General features: G+C 45.1%; 1 protein-coding gene across 1 annotated transcript; it reads left to right on the forward strand.

Annotated features, from left to right (window-relative positions):
* The first annotated feature begins 10,982 nt into the window (after positions 1 to 10,982).
* On the forward strand, positions 10,983 to 16,328 carry FTH1 (ferritin heavy chain 1). The gene is made up of 4 exons (XM_028736688.2): positions 10,983 to 11,158; positions 13,485 to 13,631; positions 15,076 to 15,201; positions 15,998 to 16,328. Exons 1-4 carry the CDS (start codon positions 11,048 to 11,050, stop codon positions 16,160 to 16,162), a joined length of 549 nt encoding a protein of 182 aa, XP_028592521.1. The 5' UTR covers positions 10,983 to 11,047; the 3' UTR covers positions 16,163 to 16,328.
* Positions 16,329 to 16,606: the final 278 nt, after the last annotated feature.

Consider the following 16,606-nt stretch of genomic DNA (forward strand, 5'->3'; position numbering starts at 1 on the left):
TCTGAGCAGAGCTGCCCTTCTTCCTCCTCGGGGAAAAACCCCCAAGAGCCGCACACACGCTCCACACAGCTCTTTAAAGGGAGCACTGAGCAGAGCCTCCCGCCTGCATTCGCTCCATAAGATGCACACACATTTCCCCTTACTTTTTAGGAGGGAAAAAGTGTGTCTTGTGGAGCGAAAAATACAGTAATTTCCTTGATTTATTTGTTTTGGAAGTAGGGGAGTCTATTGGAATTGTAAGTTCTCCAGCATTCTCTATTATGCATGCCTCACCTTTGCCTAAAAAACCAGTAGCCTACTGTGCAGATTGTGGTTGCTGCCTGTCACAGACTCCTCTTGCACTAGCAACTGTGTGATACTAGTAGGCAAAAGGAGCCAGGTGGTTCTTGTGTTGCATTGGCAAACATACTTATATCTCCCTCCGGGGCAAATGCTTGCAAGCCACCCAATGCTACCAGGGATATCTGCTGGCATAGGGAAATGTACACATGTACACCCCTGTCCCGGAGCAGATTTTTGGTGTTTTGAAGAACAGGTGGTCTCAACCCAAAGAAGAGATCTTCCTTTTTCCAGCTCCTCAATTTGCTACACTCTGTATCTGCATGTGGACTTAGAAAATTGAAGGTATGGCTATCAAATTGGCCTTGGAGCAACAACCCACTCATTCATAACAATTCCTTGTTTGTCAAAGTAATGTTCATGTCTTGTGTCAGAGGAATCTTGTCCTGTCAGCTGAAATCCGAATTGGCGTAATGACATAGCCAGAAGAGCAGGAAGGAAAAAGTTGAATCAGTCGCTATGGATTTTGAAAGAACGGCCCTTTGTCAGATGACTGGAAACATATTTTTTGTACAATGTGGTTTTTTTTAATCCCATGAATCTCCTTTGACATCAACAAAACAAAACAAAAACCTTTCATTCCTTTTGTCTGCATAAATTGGACCACAGAGGCTCCCATGTAATTTGTACTTAATCTGCATTAAGACTGCAGATGTTGAGTCAAGGCTGTTGATGGAATGTGTTTCCTTATTCTCTACTACTTACACAATTTTGGGTGAATAACAAGTGCTCAGTTGTAATGCAATTGAAATACTGGCTCTTTTGGAAGTCATTGGTAATGGCACAGGATTGAAGGTGCTTTGCTTTTTTTCCTAGAGCTGCTTTGAAAGGATGTGCACAGCAATTCTCTACAGGAGCACTGCTTCCTGAGCACTGAGTATCCTTTTGCCAACCTTTGCATTTCCAAAGAACTCTGTAATGATTCTACCGTTTACCCCCTGGACTGGTGTATGTGTATGTGTGTGTGTGTGCCTTGCACCAACCCAGTCATGAAGGATCTGCCGCTCACTCAAATGAGTTTCTGAAGAGTAAGATGTAGCTCCTTCCATCAGCAACCGCTTGCTAAACTGTGATGACTGAATTTGCAGCTCTTGTTCTCCCAAGCTGCGCTCCTCTGTGATTCTGTCTCCTAGTGATAATTACAGAGGGTTAGTATTGCTTCTGTGCACATGACTTCAGGAAGTGCTACAGCATGAATGCCTGCCAGCCTAAGAAGGCCTTGGCAAGATGGTAATTACTCTTTGTCTGTTGGCTCCATAATTTAATGAATGACTAATATCACCTGATAAAAAATGATTTTATACCTAGCTAAAGTTTGTAATATATGCTGACATGTTCAGAAATGCGTATGAAGGTGCACACAGATGGAACAGTCAGTCCCTAAGGGGCCTAGTGCAACTACCCAGAAGCTCTCTCATTACAAACTGGCCAAGTGTGCAATAAGTCAGATTTGAATTCCCTACTGTATCCTCCTGTGAAAGCTAGTAAAGCTACTATTTGGAATATGCCTAAGAGTGGAATAATGATTTTTGGTGAAAGATAGAGAGTAGTGGCTTTCTAACTCTATTCCTAGGTCCCTTGACATTTTTCTGAAGCTTATTGCTTTTGCTTGAAATCGTTTTATTTGGTTTTTATAATATTATATAAACTGTTTTACTTGTTTGCATGAATGTACTGCTGTTACCCACCCTGGAACCATACAGTGAAGAGCAAATAAGAAATCTAATAAAAAAAACTTTTTTGGGGGGGGGATCTCTGACCATCAGCTGATTTGTGGGGCTTGTATAGCTCTATGTGCAAAACACTCAAACCCAAGTATCAGTGGATCCTTGGGGCTTGCATTGTGCTGTGAATGGAGGTTCCCCATCCCTGGTGTTGGTAGTCCTTCAGCTAACCTGGTCCCACACCATTCAGGGATTTAGAGGCCAGTACCAGTCCTTTCAGTTGAGCCTGGGAATGAGTAACTAAAGTGTCTGATGCAAAATTGATGTAATATGATCAAACTGCGTGGCACCAGTTGAAGTTCCATGCTATAGTTCCACTCTGTTGAACCCTCTATAACTGGGGTCTTCAATCCTCCCAGTTATTTATGAACAGCGTTGTGTCTGTTTTTGTTTGGGGAGGTTACATGTTTGTTGGGGGGTTGTCTCTCTCTCTTTTGTCTCTTACTTGCTTTGGATGTGTAGGTGTTTTGTCTGCTAAATAGGAGTTCTGAACATCACCAGTTTTTCTTCTGCAAAGTGGGTATCTTCTTGTGCCCTCGACAGTTTATTAGATTCCAAATTGCCCCCTGACTCCAAAAGTTAGGGGACTCGACAATATGTAAGGGCTTTAAGGACAAGGCACCCAAGTCTCTCAGCGGATAGACTAAGGAAGAAAGGGTGCTGCAAATGCAGTAGATTGCCTGCCGTAAGTCTAGTACTTTTTGTTCTTCTCATCTCCCACCCCTGCTTTTGTGTATCATCTAGCTTAACAAAGTGTTCCAAGCTAGGGGACTTGAAAGCTTGTTCAAGCCTTGGCCCTGTATACCTGAAGGAGCGTTTCCATTCCCATAGTTCAGCCAGGACACTGATGTCCAGTTCCAAGGGCCTTCTGGCAATTGTATGTGGTATTGGGTATATTATGTGGAACGGTGTTTTCAAAATGGTGAAACAAGATTCATCAATAGACTCTATTCTGACAGAGTTAGCGTTATGAGGAGATAATCCAGCGCAAGAGCCCTACCACCAGGGGAGTTCTAAAACGTTGCAGCGTAAAGGCTTTTCGTGAGAGTAAAACTTTGTTTTGTTAAGTATGTCAAACCTAGAGCAAACTGAATAAATAGGTCTTGCTAGAATGTCCTGTAGTCTGGGCCCCTATCAATCAGCTACTAAAGAAATGTCCTTTAATTCCTTACTAGAAATCTAGTTGTCTTCAGTCTATACACCAAAAATTAACTTGGATTTAGCACACAACTTTACATTTCAGTGAGGAGTGATGATGTCCCTTTTCTCCTCCTCACTTTGCCCCACCCCTTCCCAAAGAGGACTGCTGGCAATCTTCCCATAAACAGCCAAAGCAAAACAAAAAATGGCTCCTGCTCTCCAGATGTTGCTGAACTTACAACTCTCCTTATCCCTGAGCATTGTCCACACGGTTGAGAGCTGTGGCTGAGCAACATCTGAAGGGCATGCCGTTGGCGATTCCTGCATGACAGCTTATGCCAAAATAAAGGGACAAAGAACTCTGTTACTTTTTTTGCATGTGAGACCCAGACTTTTTTTAATATAGATTTGAGCTCTGTTAACCAAATTGTGCTGTTTGGTGTGACGAAGCTATCTAGACTCTGCCTTGTGAAGAGTGTGTAATAATAAAATTTAAGGTCTTATATATATAATAAATGTTCATAAATGTACCAACCAAGCACATACATAGATCAGCACAGGAAGACTGACCTGAAACCATTTTGACTCCCAAACTGACCAAATGTTTTCTCTGCAAGGAGGGAGGAGGTCAGGGAGCCTTCCCATTGTCTCAGGAATTGGGAAATCACCACCTCAAAGGAATGGGCAGACTACCAGGAAAGGCAATCAGATAAGGCATTATCAGATAACCTGACAGACAAGGAAAAACAACAACATTCAAATTTCTGTTGTAGACCACCTTTGCTGTGTTGTAGGTATGATGTTTGTGAGGGGTGGTCTTGGGTTACACCCCTTCTGTGATGTATGTATGATGTATGGAGAGGTGGTCTTGAGCTCCAGGGCAGGGAATTTAAAATCTCTATATAAGGGCAGGCACACTTTGGTTCTGAGTCCTCCTCCTTTCCTGCAACCCTGTTGCAACAGATCAATAAAGATCAGGCTTACTAGCTGCTTTGCTTCTCAATATTCTCTGGTTGGCCTCAGTTATTTTCTCCTACCAGTAGGGAACCCATGTAAGGACTTTCTACGGGCTCTTGGATACCCCATAAGGGAAAAAGGGTAGATTTTGTTTCCAAGAAGTGTGTTTCTCTTTTCTCCTGATATGTGGGGGCTTTTTCTGCTCAGCTGATGCTGGTTCTCCCCCACCCCGTTGCATATTCTACAGCAGTTTCAGTCCCATTTGTGTAACTTTTTTTATAAAAAAAAATCCCACATGCCCAAGTTGCAGCATGCTGGCTTTCCCCTCATCACATGAAGAGCGTAAGTGTGGATTCCTGAATAAGTAGAAATGTGGAATGGCCACTGTGAGCTCAGCTTTTGGGCAGGGTTGTAGTACAAAATAGGGACTGACAGCACACACGAGGGATTGGGGGCAGGAGAAGGGACATGGATGGGGATTAGGAAACGATTGAGTAGGAGGAGGACTCCCGGCTGTTTTTATTGTCTCTGCTTGTCTTTTGGAACTGCTGATATTTAACTAGACCTGAGGTTACATGCCCCTGCTTCTGGCGCCAAAGGAGGGGGGTGTTTTCCTCCCTATGCAAATAGCTTCAAAGGACTTCATGAAGGGAGGGGAAAAGCTCCCTACTTCTGCCTTCTGCAATCTGGACAATTCCCCAGCCCTGCTGCAGCTTACATTTAAAAATCATAATAAATTACACAGGAAGGGCAGAGACATACGGTATTTAATGACACTGCCTAGTTCGGCCCCTGTTTAAAAACAAGCAGCGCTCTCTCACTAACTTGCAGCGAAGGGCAGGGCTAGATTTCCACAGCCATCAGACCTACCAGTCAGCCTCATTGTTTACCAGTTGTGTTTGCACAGTAGCTGGAAGGGGGCTGAAGTGGTTATAGGGAGTGGAAAGTCTCCGTAATGGCATTTCAACAGAGATATCTTTCCCCCTCATTTGCCGAGTTCTTGTGTTTAGCTTCTGGAATTTTTTCCTCTGACACCTCAGCTCAGTTGAGGGACATCTGCTTCTCGTCTTGGGACTGAACCCTCAACAATGTTCTCTCTGTTGTGTAGGGTGGTCTGGTCCTTGTGAGGTGGTGCCTACATACGTTGAAATACTTTTGAGGCAGCAAATCAGCACCAAGGTGACTGCTTTCCAATCTCCCTGCCTGCAGACAGCCCAGGAGGCTAAGGGAACTGGTAGAAGAACAACAAAAGGAGGCAGTGGCTCAAGCTGGCTGGTGTGAGAACAGCATCCTGGACTAGAAAGGCTCTTGCATTCTGGCAAATAAGAGTGTCAGCATCTCCAGCGGCATCTGTGGCCTGGAGAACAAAAAACGCATCGGCAAATCAATACAGGTTTTGGACATTATAGACACTTCCAACAAGTGGCCCAGTATTTCTCAGCAGTACAGTACCTTGACCACTGTATACAGCAGCTTATGTATTAGGGTTTATGGAGTAGCAGCAATAGCTTCTCATTCACAGTACAGGGCAGTGGCAGGCATTACCTTTCCTAATTCTGACCCATGTCAAAGGGACTGGTGCAAGGAAATGTACAAATTATTACCAGCACCCCTGTGAGTCATGTACGATGAGTAATTGACCAACGCTACTTGGTTCATCTTCCAGTGGGGTTCTGTGGCACTTCCCACTGTGGTTTGAATTCTGCATTGTGTAGCTCTGCTTTCTTAATATTTAATACTCTGATTGGCTTTAACATGACATAGCATTTTACTGTGATTTGGCTTTCTTAAAGGCGTTTTCAAAACCCAGCTAATGCTCTCCTAATCTCTTAAGTACTTTGTAGACTCACCACAAGGTGATATTTCTGTAGTTTGTTTTTCCTCATTGTTGCACAAAGTTCCTTACAGGGCATTGCACAGTTTGCCTGACGTAATTGGGTTTCTACAAGTGACAGCCCCGGTAGTTACCCAATGGAACTTTTACACTCATTTCCTGTCTGGGTGACATGTCAGATTCAAAACAAACAGTTAAATAAACTAAAAAAAAGTTACTCCGCCTAAAAGCTTCTTCTCAAAACACACTGTAAGGTCAGATCCATAAAGTGCTCTGCTGGATCAAAGCTATTCTGTGAGAACTGCAGACAAACGTATGGGTGGCTAATTCAAACAATTACTCTGGCATCTCTTACCACAGCCCCTTAGCACCCAAAGCTCTTTTGCTTACTTATCCCTTCCTGCCATCCATTGGCCTCTCCTTTTAGAAGAATTCTTACAAACACCCTTCCCACATGTTGAGCAGGAGGCCAGGGTGTCACCAGGTAAGCAGGGCCATCTGCTGCTGACAGATGCCCGGACTGCATCGCTTGCCAGCTGTGCATTTGGTGCATATAAGGAGAGCTCCTACAAGTGTACCAAATGTCTAGAACTCCCACTTGTCAGGAGGGCAGACAAAGTGATATACTAGTGAATTGTATGGATGGCAGATACTACAGCAAGGGGGCATGGCTTTAAAGTTGTTGTTGTTGCTGTTGTTGTTGTTGTATTTATACCTCACCTTTTCCCCTGATGCAACTCAAAGTGGCTTACAATTAAAAATAATAATGGCTAAAAAGACAGAAAAAACAAAACTATATACATATATAAAATCCATTTAAAACAAACAGACGATTACAATAAAAACAGCATAGCACCAGCCCTTTCATTAAAAGCAATCAATTCCTCAAAGCCTGTTGGAACAAGAACTGCTTCAACTGCCTGCGGAAGGGCAACAAGGAGAGAGAGCCAGTCTAGCTTCTCTAGGGAAGGAGTTCCAAAACCTGGGGGCAGCCACCGAGAAGGCTCTGTCCACAAGTGATCCTGTGAGGGTGGCGAGATCAATAGAAGGGCCTTCCCTGAAGATCTCAAACGCTGGGGAGTGTAGCGATCACACACGGCCCCTGGACGTTTCACAGTCTATTGACCCTGTGCCACCACTGCAGTTGCTTTCTTCGTTGCCACCACCCCGCTTCTCACGGGGACACACGGAGTCCAGACAGTTGTTAACATAAACAAATAATCAAGTTTATTTTTACGTGCAGGAATCAACTCTTATCTTTTACTCCCCCCTTGCATTATCACTGGCCAATCACATCACACCCATTTTTAACTCTTTCCTTGACGCATCCTAGGGGCAAAAGCCATAGGGAGCTTCGTATGAGGGAATAAGACTTTCAAATACATGGCGCTGTGGGTTAAACCACAGCCTAGGGCTTGCAGATCAGAAGGTCAGCTGTTCGAATCCCCTCGAGCTTCCGTTGCTTGGTCCCTGCTCCTGCCAACCTAGCAGTTCGAAAGCACGAAGTGCAAGTAGATAAATAGGTACCACTCTGGCGGGAAAGTAAACAGCGTTTCCGTGTGCTGCTCTGGTTCGCCAGAAGCGGCTTAGTCATGCTGGCCACATGACCCGGAAGCTGTACACTGGCTCCCTCAGTCAGTAAAGCGAGATGAGCGCCGCAACCCCAGAGTCATCCGTGACTGGACCTAATGGTCAGGGGTCCCTTTACCTTTACCCTTTTAAGCCATGTAGGGCTTTATAGGTCATAACCAGCACTTTGAATTGAGCCTGGAAATAGCTAGCCAGTAGAGCTGTTGTTAGGGACGCGGGTGGCGCTGTGGGTAAAAGCCTCAGCGCCTAGGGCTTGCCGATCGAAAGGTCGGCGGTTCGAATTCCCGCGGCGGGGTGCGCTCCCGTTGCTCGGTCCCAGTGCCTGCCCACCTAGCAGTTCGAAAGCACCCCCGGGTGGAAGTAGATAAATAGGGACCGCTTTCTAGCGGGAAGGTAAACGGCGTTTCCGTGTGCGGCTCTGGCTCGCCAGATGCAGCTTGTCACGCTGGCCACGTGACCCGGAAGTGTCTCCGGACAGCGCTGGCCCCCGGCCTCTTGAGTGAGATGGGCGCACAACCCTAGAGTCTGGCAAGACTGGCCCGTATGGGCAGGGGTACCTTTACCTTTACTTAGAGCTGTTGTAGAAGGGGGTCCCATGTGGGACTAGTCTGTGTGTCACATATTCAAAAGGAGTAAGAGGACCATGCGGCTGCACATACTAGCTTGTCCCATTTGCCATGCCTGTAGCCGCTCCTCCCCATATGTGAGAAGGAGCCCTTCGTGCAAACTGATGAATACATATAGAGCTTCTCAGTGAATGGAAGCCCATGAGGGATTTTGTCTCTTATTTGCCTTTCTTTGAGGTCTCTGCCTCCTTTACCTAATCTCTCCATTGTTGTTGTTGTTTTGTCTCTTAACCCACTGCGGACACTGTCCTATAAAGTTCCTTCCACTATCTCCCCTCCTTTCCTGGCTCTCTTAGCTTGGCTGCCTATTGGTTCTACTTTCTTCTTTTTTTGATGGGCTATCTTTGAGGATGGAGGAATCTCCTGGGATATATTATTTGAGCATATTTATATATTACTTAACTAACAAAAACCTCTGAGCAGTTTACAATGCAAAATAATTGATTTAGAATCAAGTGCTAAACACAAATATAAAATTTATCAACATACAAATAAAACCAGCAGCTATAAACCAAATATACATAATAGTGTTGCATGTTGAAAGTGCATGCTAATTATTGCCCCCAAGGAAGAGCTGTAGCTTGAAACATGTTAGGTGCCACAACATTTCTAAACAATCAATCAATATTTAACTGCCCTGTGATCTTCAGATGGTGGTACAGTATACAAATTTTAATCATCATCATCATCGTTTGTACTCAGCATGTTGCGAGTTGCTTCCCTTTTTGGAATATCAAATCGCATCACCCTGACCAAGCGGCTATTGAAATCCTTTAGTTATCCTGTTACTCTCTTTGACAAGAATAAACCTTTTTAATTTGTACCAGTTTGAAGTCTGCTGCTTCTTTCTGGCTTTCAGTCTACAAGTTATGAGCTGAAACAATAGGCCTTTGACAATGCTCCCTGGTAATACAGTATAAGAGTTTAAAGGGAATCCACAGCCACTAAGGGCATCTATTTTATAATCAGTGCACAGTGTTTTTCTACTCTCCGAATCGTCTCTGAATTCATACCTGATTCTGCAGCTTCCCTTCCCACTAGTATGTTGTTGTTGTTCAAGACTTTCTCACTTGGGAACTAAATTTCACAATTCTGCCAGTGTTTTGAAATTCTGAAAATGTGAAGGATGCTGAAGATGACGTGACGATAAAAAAAAGAAGAAGTACAGATATATAGTGCATCATTGTGAAAAGGTGTTTCCTGGCGCATTCAAGAAAATGTATACTTGGAGGTTTGTTTGTTAAAAAATCATTTGGCAGAACATATCACCAGACCTCACAGAAGAGCCTTATTGATTTTGGCTTGACGCCTATTTTATGTACAATGAGCACTGTGTATGTACACAGCTATATTTTCTCCTGTCAAAGAGTGAAGTATGTGTGCAATGTATACAGTGCTATAAAGCAGTTTTTTCCAACTCTCTTTTTGATTGAGGAACCCCTAAAAAGCACTGCTGTAAAAGAAGGTGCTACATTTACAGGAACTGTGAATACACATTAAAACAGAAGAATAAGTGTTTTCTCTCTCTGGAAGCTGTGACCTGGCCATCAGCTGCTCTGAGAGACCAGTTGTCTCTGGGCTCTCTCTGAACAGCATCCTGAACAGCCTTGCCTGTTCCATCAGGTTACAGTAGTGAGAAAGAAAAGGCAACAGGGCTATTTCAGCCGCTCTGCTGGGAGACCAGCTACCTTTGGCTAGTCTTCTCCCTCATGGGTCACCTAGCAATAGCCATTCCTTCAGGCTACCAGACTTGTTATAATTGACCTGTTAAAAGAACTGTAACTTTAAGAACTGGTGTCTTGAGTTTCCTTTCCCCCCTTCTCCCACTCTTCTTCTGAAGAGTAGGATTAAAAACATTTATAAATTTTAAAAAATTAATTGCAAAAAGGCAGTTGCCCCTCTACCTCCCTTTGCATTGAAATAACGCACTGATTCAACAGCTAGTTGCTTGGGTACTCTGCTTTCAAGCTGGTAAGATGCCCACCACCCAGAGAAGGTTGGAGATGATCTTTGCACTGCCAACACTGGCTTGCAACCCACTTTTAGAACCATTGCACTACATCACAATGATTCTTCTCTCAGAAGAGATGAAGTTTTTGCGTCACTATTTTTCCAGTCTCTGGGTAGCAGTTCATCACTTGATGTTACTGCGGATGCCAACTTGGAATAAAATATTGGGGGGCGGGGCTTACCTACCCGCCCCGCCCTGCATAATCGATCACATGATGCGGCGCACACACACTATCTGAATGGTTCCCTCAAAATTTTTGTTGGGGGGGGGCACCTAGAAATTGGCTCCTATGGATGTTACACTCCCAGAAGTATATGTGCGCGCGCTCACGTATGCACTGTTTTGGGTTATGCGTTAACTGGCTTCCTTCTCTATAGGATACCACCGCCTTCGGGTCTTTCATTCCCATATTTCAGCATGCAACTTTTATTTGAATTTCGAATAACACCACGAGTCAGCGATTTCTCCCCGGAGCTGGAGCGCTCTTCTCATTCCCGCCGCCTTCCCCCTCGCCGCCCGAGAAACTGCTGCGTCACGCTTACTCTTCAGGCGCGAGATCGGAGCGCAGCTCCCCTTCCTTCCCTCCGCCCCGCTCCTCGCGCGGCGGTGGGCGTGGCTTTTCCCGCCTCCGATTGTGACGCAGCCTCGGGGTCCGGGTATATACGGCAGCTACGTAAGGCGCAGGGCTTTAGAACGTTCCTCCAGACCCGGCCGAGGAGGTTCCTGCTTCAACAGTGATTGGACGGAACCCACCCCTGCTCGGGCCCACCCGACCTCCGCGCCTCCGCCTGTCCGACCCAGCTGCACCACCTCCAGCCGCGCTGCCATGGCTTCGTCTCCCTCCCAGGTGCGCCAGAACTACCACCAGGACTGCGAAGCCGCCATCAACCGGCAGATCAACCTGGAGCTCTACGCCTCCTACGTGTATCTCAGCATGGTGAGCTCCGACCTGGGCAGGCGGGCGAGGGCGGGGGTCCTGAACTGGAGCAGGGAATGGTGCCTTGTTGGAGGCGGGGGCGAAGGAAATGCAGGCGGCGGCGGCGGCGGCGGCTGGAGCTCCCTCCCCTCCCCTCCCCGGGGGCGCCGCCTCCGTCTCTGTTTACTAGCCGTGCATTGGCTTGTCCTTGGAGGGCGAGCGAGGCCTGCGAGCTCCTGCAGGCGGATCCCTTCGGGATTCCTCGCTGTAAACAACCGAGCGGTTTCCTTTCCCGAGGAGATCGCGGCGCCCTTCGAGCCGCTCCGCTGCCCTTCTGCAGACGGTGCAGAGAGGCTTGCCCTCTGCCCGTTGGAGCATAAAACGGCAACGTCTTGTGACGCCTTAAAAGGCCCAACAGGTTTTTTTCAGCCGCGGGCTACTTCGCTACTCATGTCGTAATAAATCTGGTGGTTTGTTTTTTTCCGAGGAGCCGCAAGGCGCTCCGTTCCTTCTTCCTTTTTTCTCCCCTTGGAGCAGCCAGCCTCTTGCGCAACGCGTTCCGAGCATGAATCGACTCGGGAGTCGAAGAACCGCCATAAAAAAAGATCCTAGAAGCTAGTATTTCTATGCTGTTTCATTGGCTGCTGCTGGGAGCCCAGTGCTGAGACGGGAGGTTTGATCCGCTCCCGCTGCGCTGTAGCGGTTTTCTAGGTTCTCCGTTCCTGCCGAGCGGCAGTTTTGCTGCGCACACCTGCGGCGGGAGCGAGAAGCGCATCGCGGTGCGCCCTGCCGAGCGCCCAGCGGGGCCTTCCGTGATGCTCCGTGCTCGGCTTAAAGGTCAATGCAGCTTCTGCGCCACTGGCTCGGGGGGGGGGGCGGCCCTGTTGGCAGGCCGGGCCCGCTGGGGTTTGGCAAACATTTGGGCACTGCGCTGCTGGGACCGGCGAGGAGGACAGAAAGCAGCTTGGGGGGGGGGCACCTTTTGACACAGCCCTGGTAGGAGGCAACATGGGATGGACTCACAAATAAGCAGCTGGTTGTATGCTTGCCTCTGAATAAAAGGGGATTGCATTTTAAAAGTTAATCTTTAACCAGTCCTTCCACATACGCATTTGGTATAAACAGGCTTCCACTGTAATGTTTGTACTAGCCTGTGTGAAGGTGGAGAACAGTAGGACTTCAAGATGGCTATCTTAAACTTGCCAGGAGGAGGGCGGGTGGGTGGGACTCGTGGGCTTGTTAATGCCAAGAATCTTCAATGAAGCTTAAAACAGTATGTCATTTCCGGTGTAGGTGTAGTTACAAGCCATTTCTCTGACCCTAACTTGAAAATGTTTGACTCTCACTTGGTGCCCACTGTTTTGTACTGTAATGTGCTGAGAACTTTGATAAGTGGACCACGTGTGAGCAATCTACTGCTCGTTGCTTGGTATAGTAAAACAAGCTTGATTATTTGTCTGGCAGCATCTAATAAGCAAATAACAGATTGGCCTGCCTATTTCAACATGCATTAACGGTTCAATTTGCATTAATTAAAGCAGGCTGCCATATTACAAACTCCACTAAAGGACTAGGATGACTCCTTCAACCCTAGAGCTTTTATCAGCGTTAGTTGGAAAGTAGAACGGAACATACAACTAGTTTGTAAGCAAATGAATAGTAGTGCTTTAAACAACTAAATTACACAATTGAGCAAGTTAGAACCTATAAAGTTGCTGTTGGAGCTTCCACAGTCCTGTTAAAACTAATTTATTCACCTGGACTATGTTTTACAAGTGTATTAGAGGGATTAGACTTGGGCTCTCAAAACTGACTATAAAGGGCTGGATTCTTGAGACAACATGGTGTCAAAGAAGCCACAGGTTTCCGATCCTGCTTTGGAGTGTCATGATTTATTTCATAACTAGCCTTATCAATAATTTTCACTTTGATAGTTATTTTCCTACTCCTAGACCATGTTAATCATTTTAAGTGTTCAGCAAGCACCATTGTTCTGTTAAGGGCCAGTTTTTCACCACTACTGCTAAATAATAAAGTCAACTAGATTTTCCACATTGAGGTCACTTTAGTTTGTTGTGGCTTGACTGAGGCTGGAGCTCCAGTGCTTCTAGACTCTTGAGCCTATGTGTGGTATACCAGAAACAAGTAATACAGTAATGGAAACCTTTAATGTGGCCAAGTTTGATAGATTAGTTGATCAGTAGTTTCAAGAACTGCCATGTAGGAAAATAAATTTGCCAACCAGTAGCAGCAAGTTTCCGCCTGCATATGTCAAGTGATATGGACATTGATGGTTGAAATACATGGTTCCCTGATTCAAATTAATGAATCTGAACTTTATTTTCAGTCCTACTATTTTGACCGTGATGATGTGGCCCTGAAGAACTTTGCCAAGTACTTCCTTCACCAGTCCCACGAGGAGCGTGAGCATGCAGAGAAACTTATGAAGTTGCAGAACCAGAGAGGCGGCCGCATCTTCTTGCAGGACATCAAAGTGAGTTGTAAAAGTGTGGTAAATACAGCACTGTTGCTTCCTGGACTGGGATCCAGATTAAAATTATGAAAAGAGCTAAAATGTGCTTTCCAAAGACTGAATGTATCATTAAATGCAAAATCCACAGCTAGTCTAGAGGTTACAGAAACTAAATCTGCTTAAGAAGAGTTCATGAATAACTGACCTCATAGGATGTAGCATTGCTAGATTATACCTGTACACCACGGTGGGGTTGAGGGAGGGGAAATATCCCTTTGTGTAAACAAATTCCTTGCTGCCTGTACAAAACTACTTTGAGGTAATTTGAAACTAAACACCCTCACCAACATTCACATTTTAATTATGCATGGAGTTATGAGGGCGATTCAAAACTGGATTTCCTCCCCATGACCGATTGGCACAGGAAGTGGTACAGTCCAGCAGTAGATAATCTGCAGCACTATGTGTAGTTGCTGATCATGTCTTGCTTTGAAGTAGTGGTTTTCGGACTGTGTGGCAAGGAGCCATAGGGTGGTTATTGTGGTGCCTTCTCCGCTAAATTCTAACTGTAGGGCCAGCTTTTCTGAAATACAGCTTTACCACCTCTGCATGAAAAAGGAACGTTAGGGTCAGTTCACACAGGCCAAAAGTGGGTCCCACCAGGCCTAGCCTGTACACTATGAAGTGTTAGCTACCTAGGATTTCCTATAGTCCTTTGCAACTTGCAGGTGGTCTTGCTGGCCAAGCTGACCAGGAAAAAGTTCCTTCAAGCTTAAAGTGGCTTGAGGTGTCTTGAGTTACCAGTGCTTGGCTAAAAGATATGTGCAAAATGGAACATGCCCTTCATTCTGCAGTGAAAATACAGCTTGAGAATTTAGTTGCCATGGAAACTGCAACATCAACCAATCTTCTGGTGATTATGTAATAAACAGGGAACAGCTCTAATCTGCAGATAAATACATGGTGTTCCATATAACTTCAGTATTCGGTGATAAAGCAAGTGACTTGTGTCAAAGGAAAAAGTATTGACCGGGGGGGCAGGGGAAGTAAGGGGAAAGTCTAATCACAAGAAACTTGAGGTGTGACCAAGAGCAGTTTAAATCAGCGCTTGGCTCTTTCAGAGCATTTGGGTGTTTATGGGCGTGTTTAGCTAGCTGCTGTAGTTTTTGTTGCTCTTTCCTTCCTATTAGGGATGAGAGGAGAGGTAGATGGAATCTGGCAGTGCCTGGAGCCGGGTTAGAAGCAGCCAGTTAGTTTCAGGAGCTGGAGGACATTGCAATAGACACATTTTGCGTTGGAACATGCCCTGTAATGAAGTATTTAATCTAAAGTGTATTCATAGATAAAGGGCCCTAAATTTGTCCTGTAAATACCTGCCAGTTATTCTGTTAGGCGTATGTTGTACTAATAATCCTTGTTATTCCAGTGGTTCAGCTTTGAGAGTGGTTTCCTTTGCTTTTATTAGAAACCAGATCGTGATGACTGGGAGAGTGGATTGACAGCAATGGAGTGTGCTTTGCACTTGGAAAAGAATGTGAACCAGTCACTTTTGGAACTGCACAAGCTGGCAACTGACAAAAATGACCCCCATGTAAGTTGGAAATTAATGGAAATAGCATGTTTGTCTGTGTAAATGATATGCTCAAATACTTGCTGCGATTGAAAGAAAGCAAGAAGTAAATGAAATTTGAAACAGTAAAAGAACTGAGCTGTATTGGAATTCCACGCTGGTAGGTGGAACTGTGTGTTCAGAGAAGCTGTGGGACTACAGAATGTGTTCGTGTGGGTAGAGAACTCGACACGATGAGATTTTTTGCCATTTTTATTTAAAGAGACTGTTTCTAGCCTTTATGCCTGCCCACACATTTCCAGGTATATTTTTGCACTGCATACTAAGATTGCAGAAGTGAGAAGCTTTCAGATATTTTTCTTTTGTTTTAGAGGCTGGGGTGGGGCTTCAGAGTCCTTACTTCTTTAGTACCTAGCAAAAACTGCAGGACAGATTGCAAAATCTGCGTAGTCTATACATGCAACAGAATTTGGTCTTCATTGATACAGATTTTTCATTTTTAGCGTGGAGTGCATCTCTGCCTGGATCAAGTAGTAGATTGTGCTCTAATTCTTGAGCTGCTCTCCTTTAATGGGAGTTCGTAAAAACAAAAACCCCACACGCTACTTGTGTGCTACATCTGTTCAAAGAGACTCTGAAGGCAGAGCTGCATTTTAAGGTCAAACCAGGCTTAAACTACTGGCAGTACCTTGACTGCTGACTTTGCTCATGGTTTCATCAGGAAACCTTGACTTCTTGATGATAGTTTTGAGGACTGCTTTGCTTTGCTGGCAGGATCAATAGTGTGGTGTGCCTAATACATTGTTTTATTTTCCAGCTATGTGACTTCATTGAGACCCACTACTTGGATGAGCAAGTCAAATCCATCAAAGAACTGGGTGACCATGTGACCAACTTGCGCAAGATGGGGGCACCAAAATCTGGAATGGCAGAGTATCTCTTTGACAAGCACACCCTGGGAGAAAGTGACAGTGAAAACTAAACCTCCCGTGAATGCTTCAGCAGGGACTCTTACCTTCTTACTCAGCTGTGCATGTTTGTTTGTTTTTTGTTTATCCATACTATTGTCCATAACTGTATAAAACCATCTATTGTTCTTTTTGTGTTGTAACTCAAATGCCCAATAAAAGTGATTTGGTTCCACTAAATTTCAGTTGTCCTATAGTATGTATATAGGTCAAGTGTTGACAAAGTAGTGAAAGCAGAGTTTCTTCCAAACTTAATAAATCTTTTATACCTTCTTTTTTAGGAATACCACCCAGTTCTCGCCCCCAAGATCCACCACAAGGCCTTCACATTTATCCCACTGGCCTTTTAAGTGAGGCGGAGGGGCTTAAACTTCTAGAAATTGCTCCATTGCCCACACTGGGACTTGTACAACCCTGCAATCCTATATGCTCTCATAAAATTATAAAGTTTGAAAACC

The sequence above is a fragment of the Podarcis muralis genome, chromosome 1 (assembly GCF_964188315.1).
Source record: "Podarcis muralis chromosome 1, rPodMur119.hap1.1, whole genome shotgun sequence".
Taxonomy (NCBI): domain Eukaryota; kingdom Metazoa; phylum Chordata; class Lepidosauria; order Squamata; family Lacertidae; genus Podarcis; species Podarcis muralis.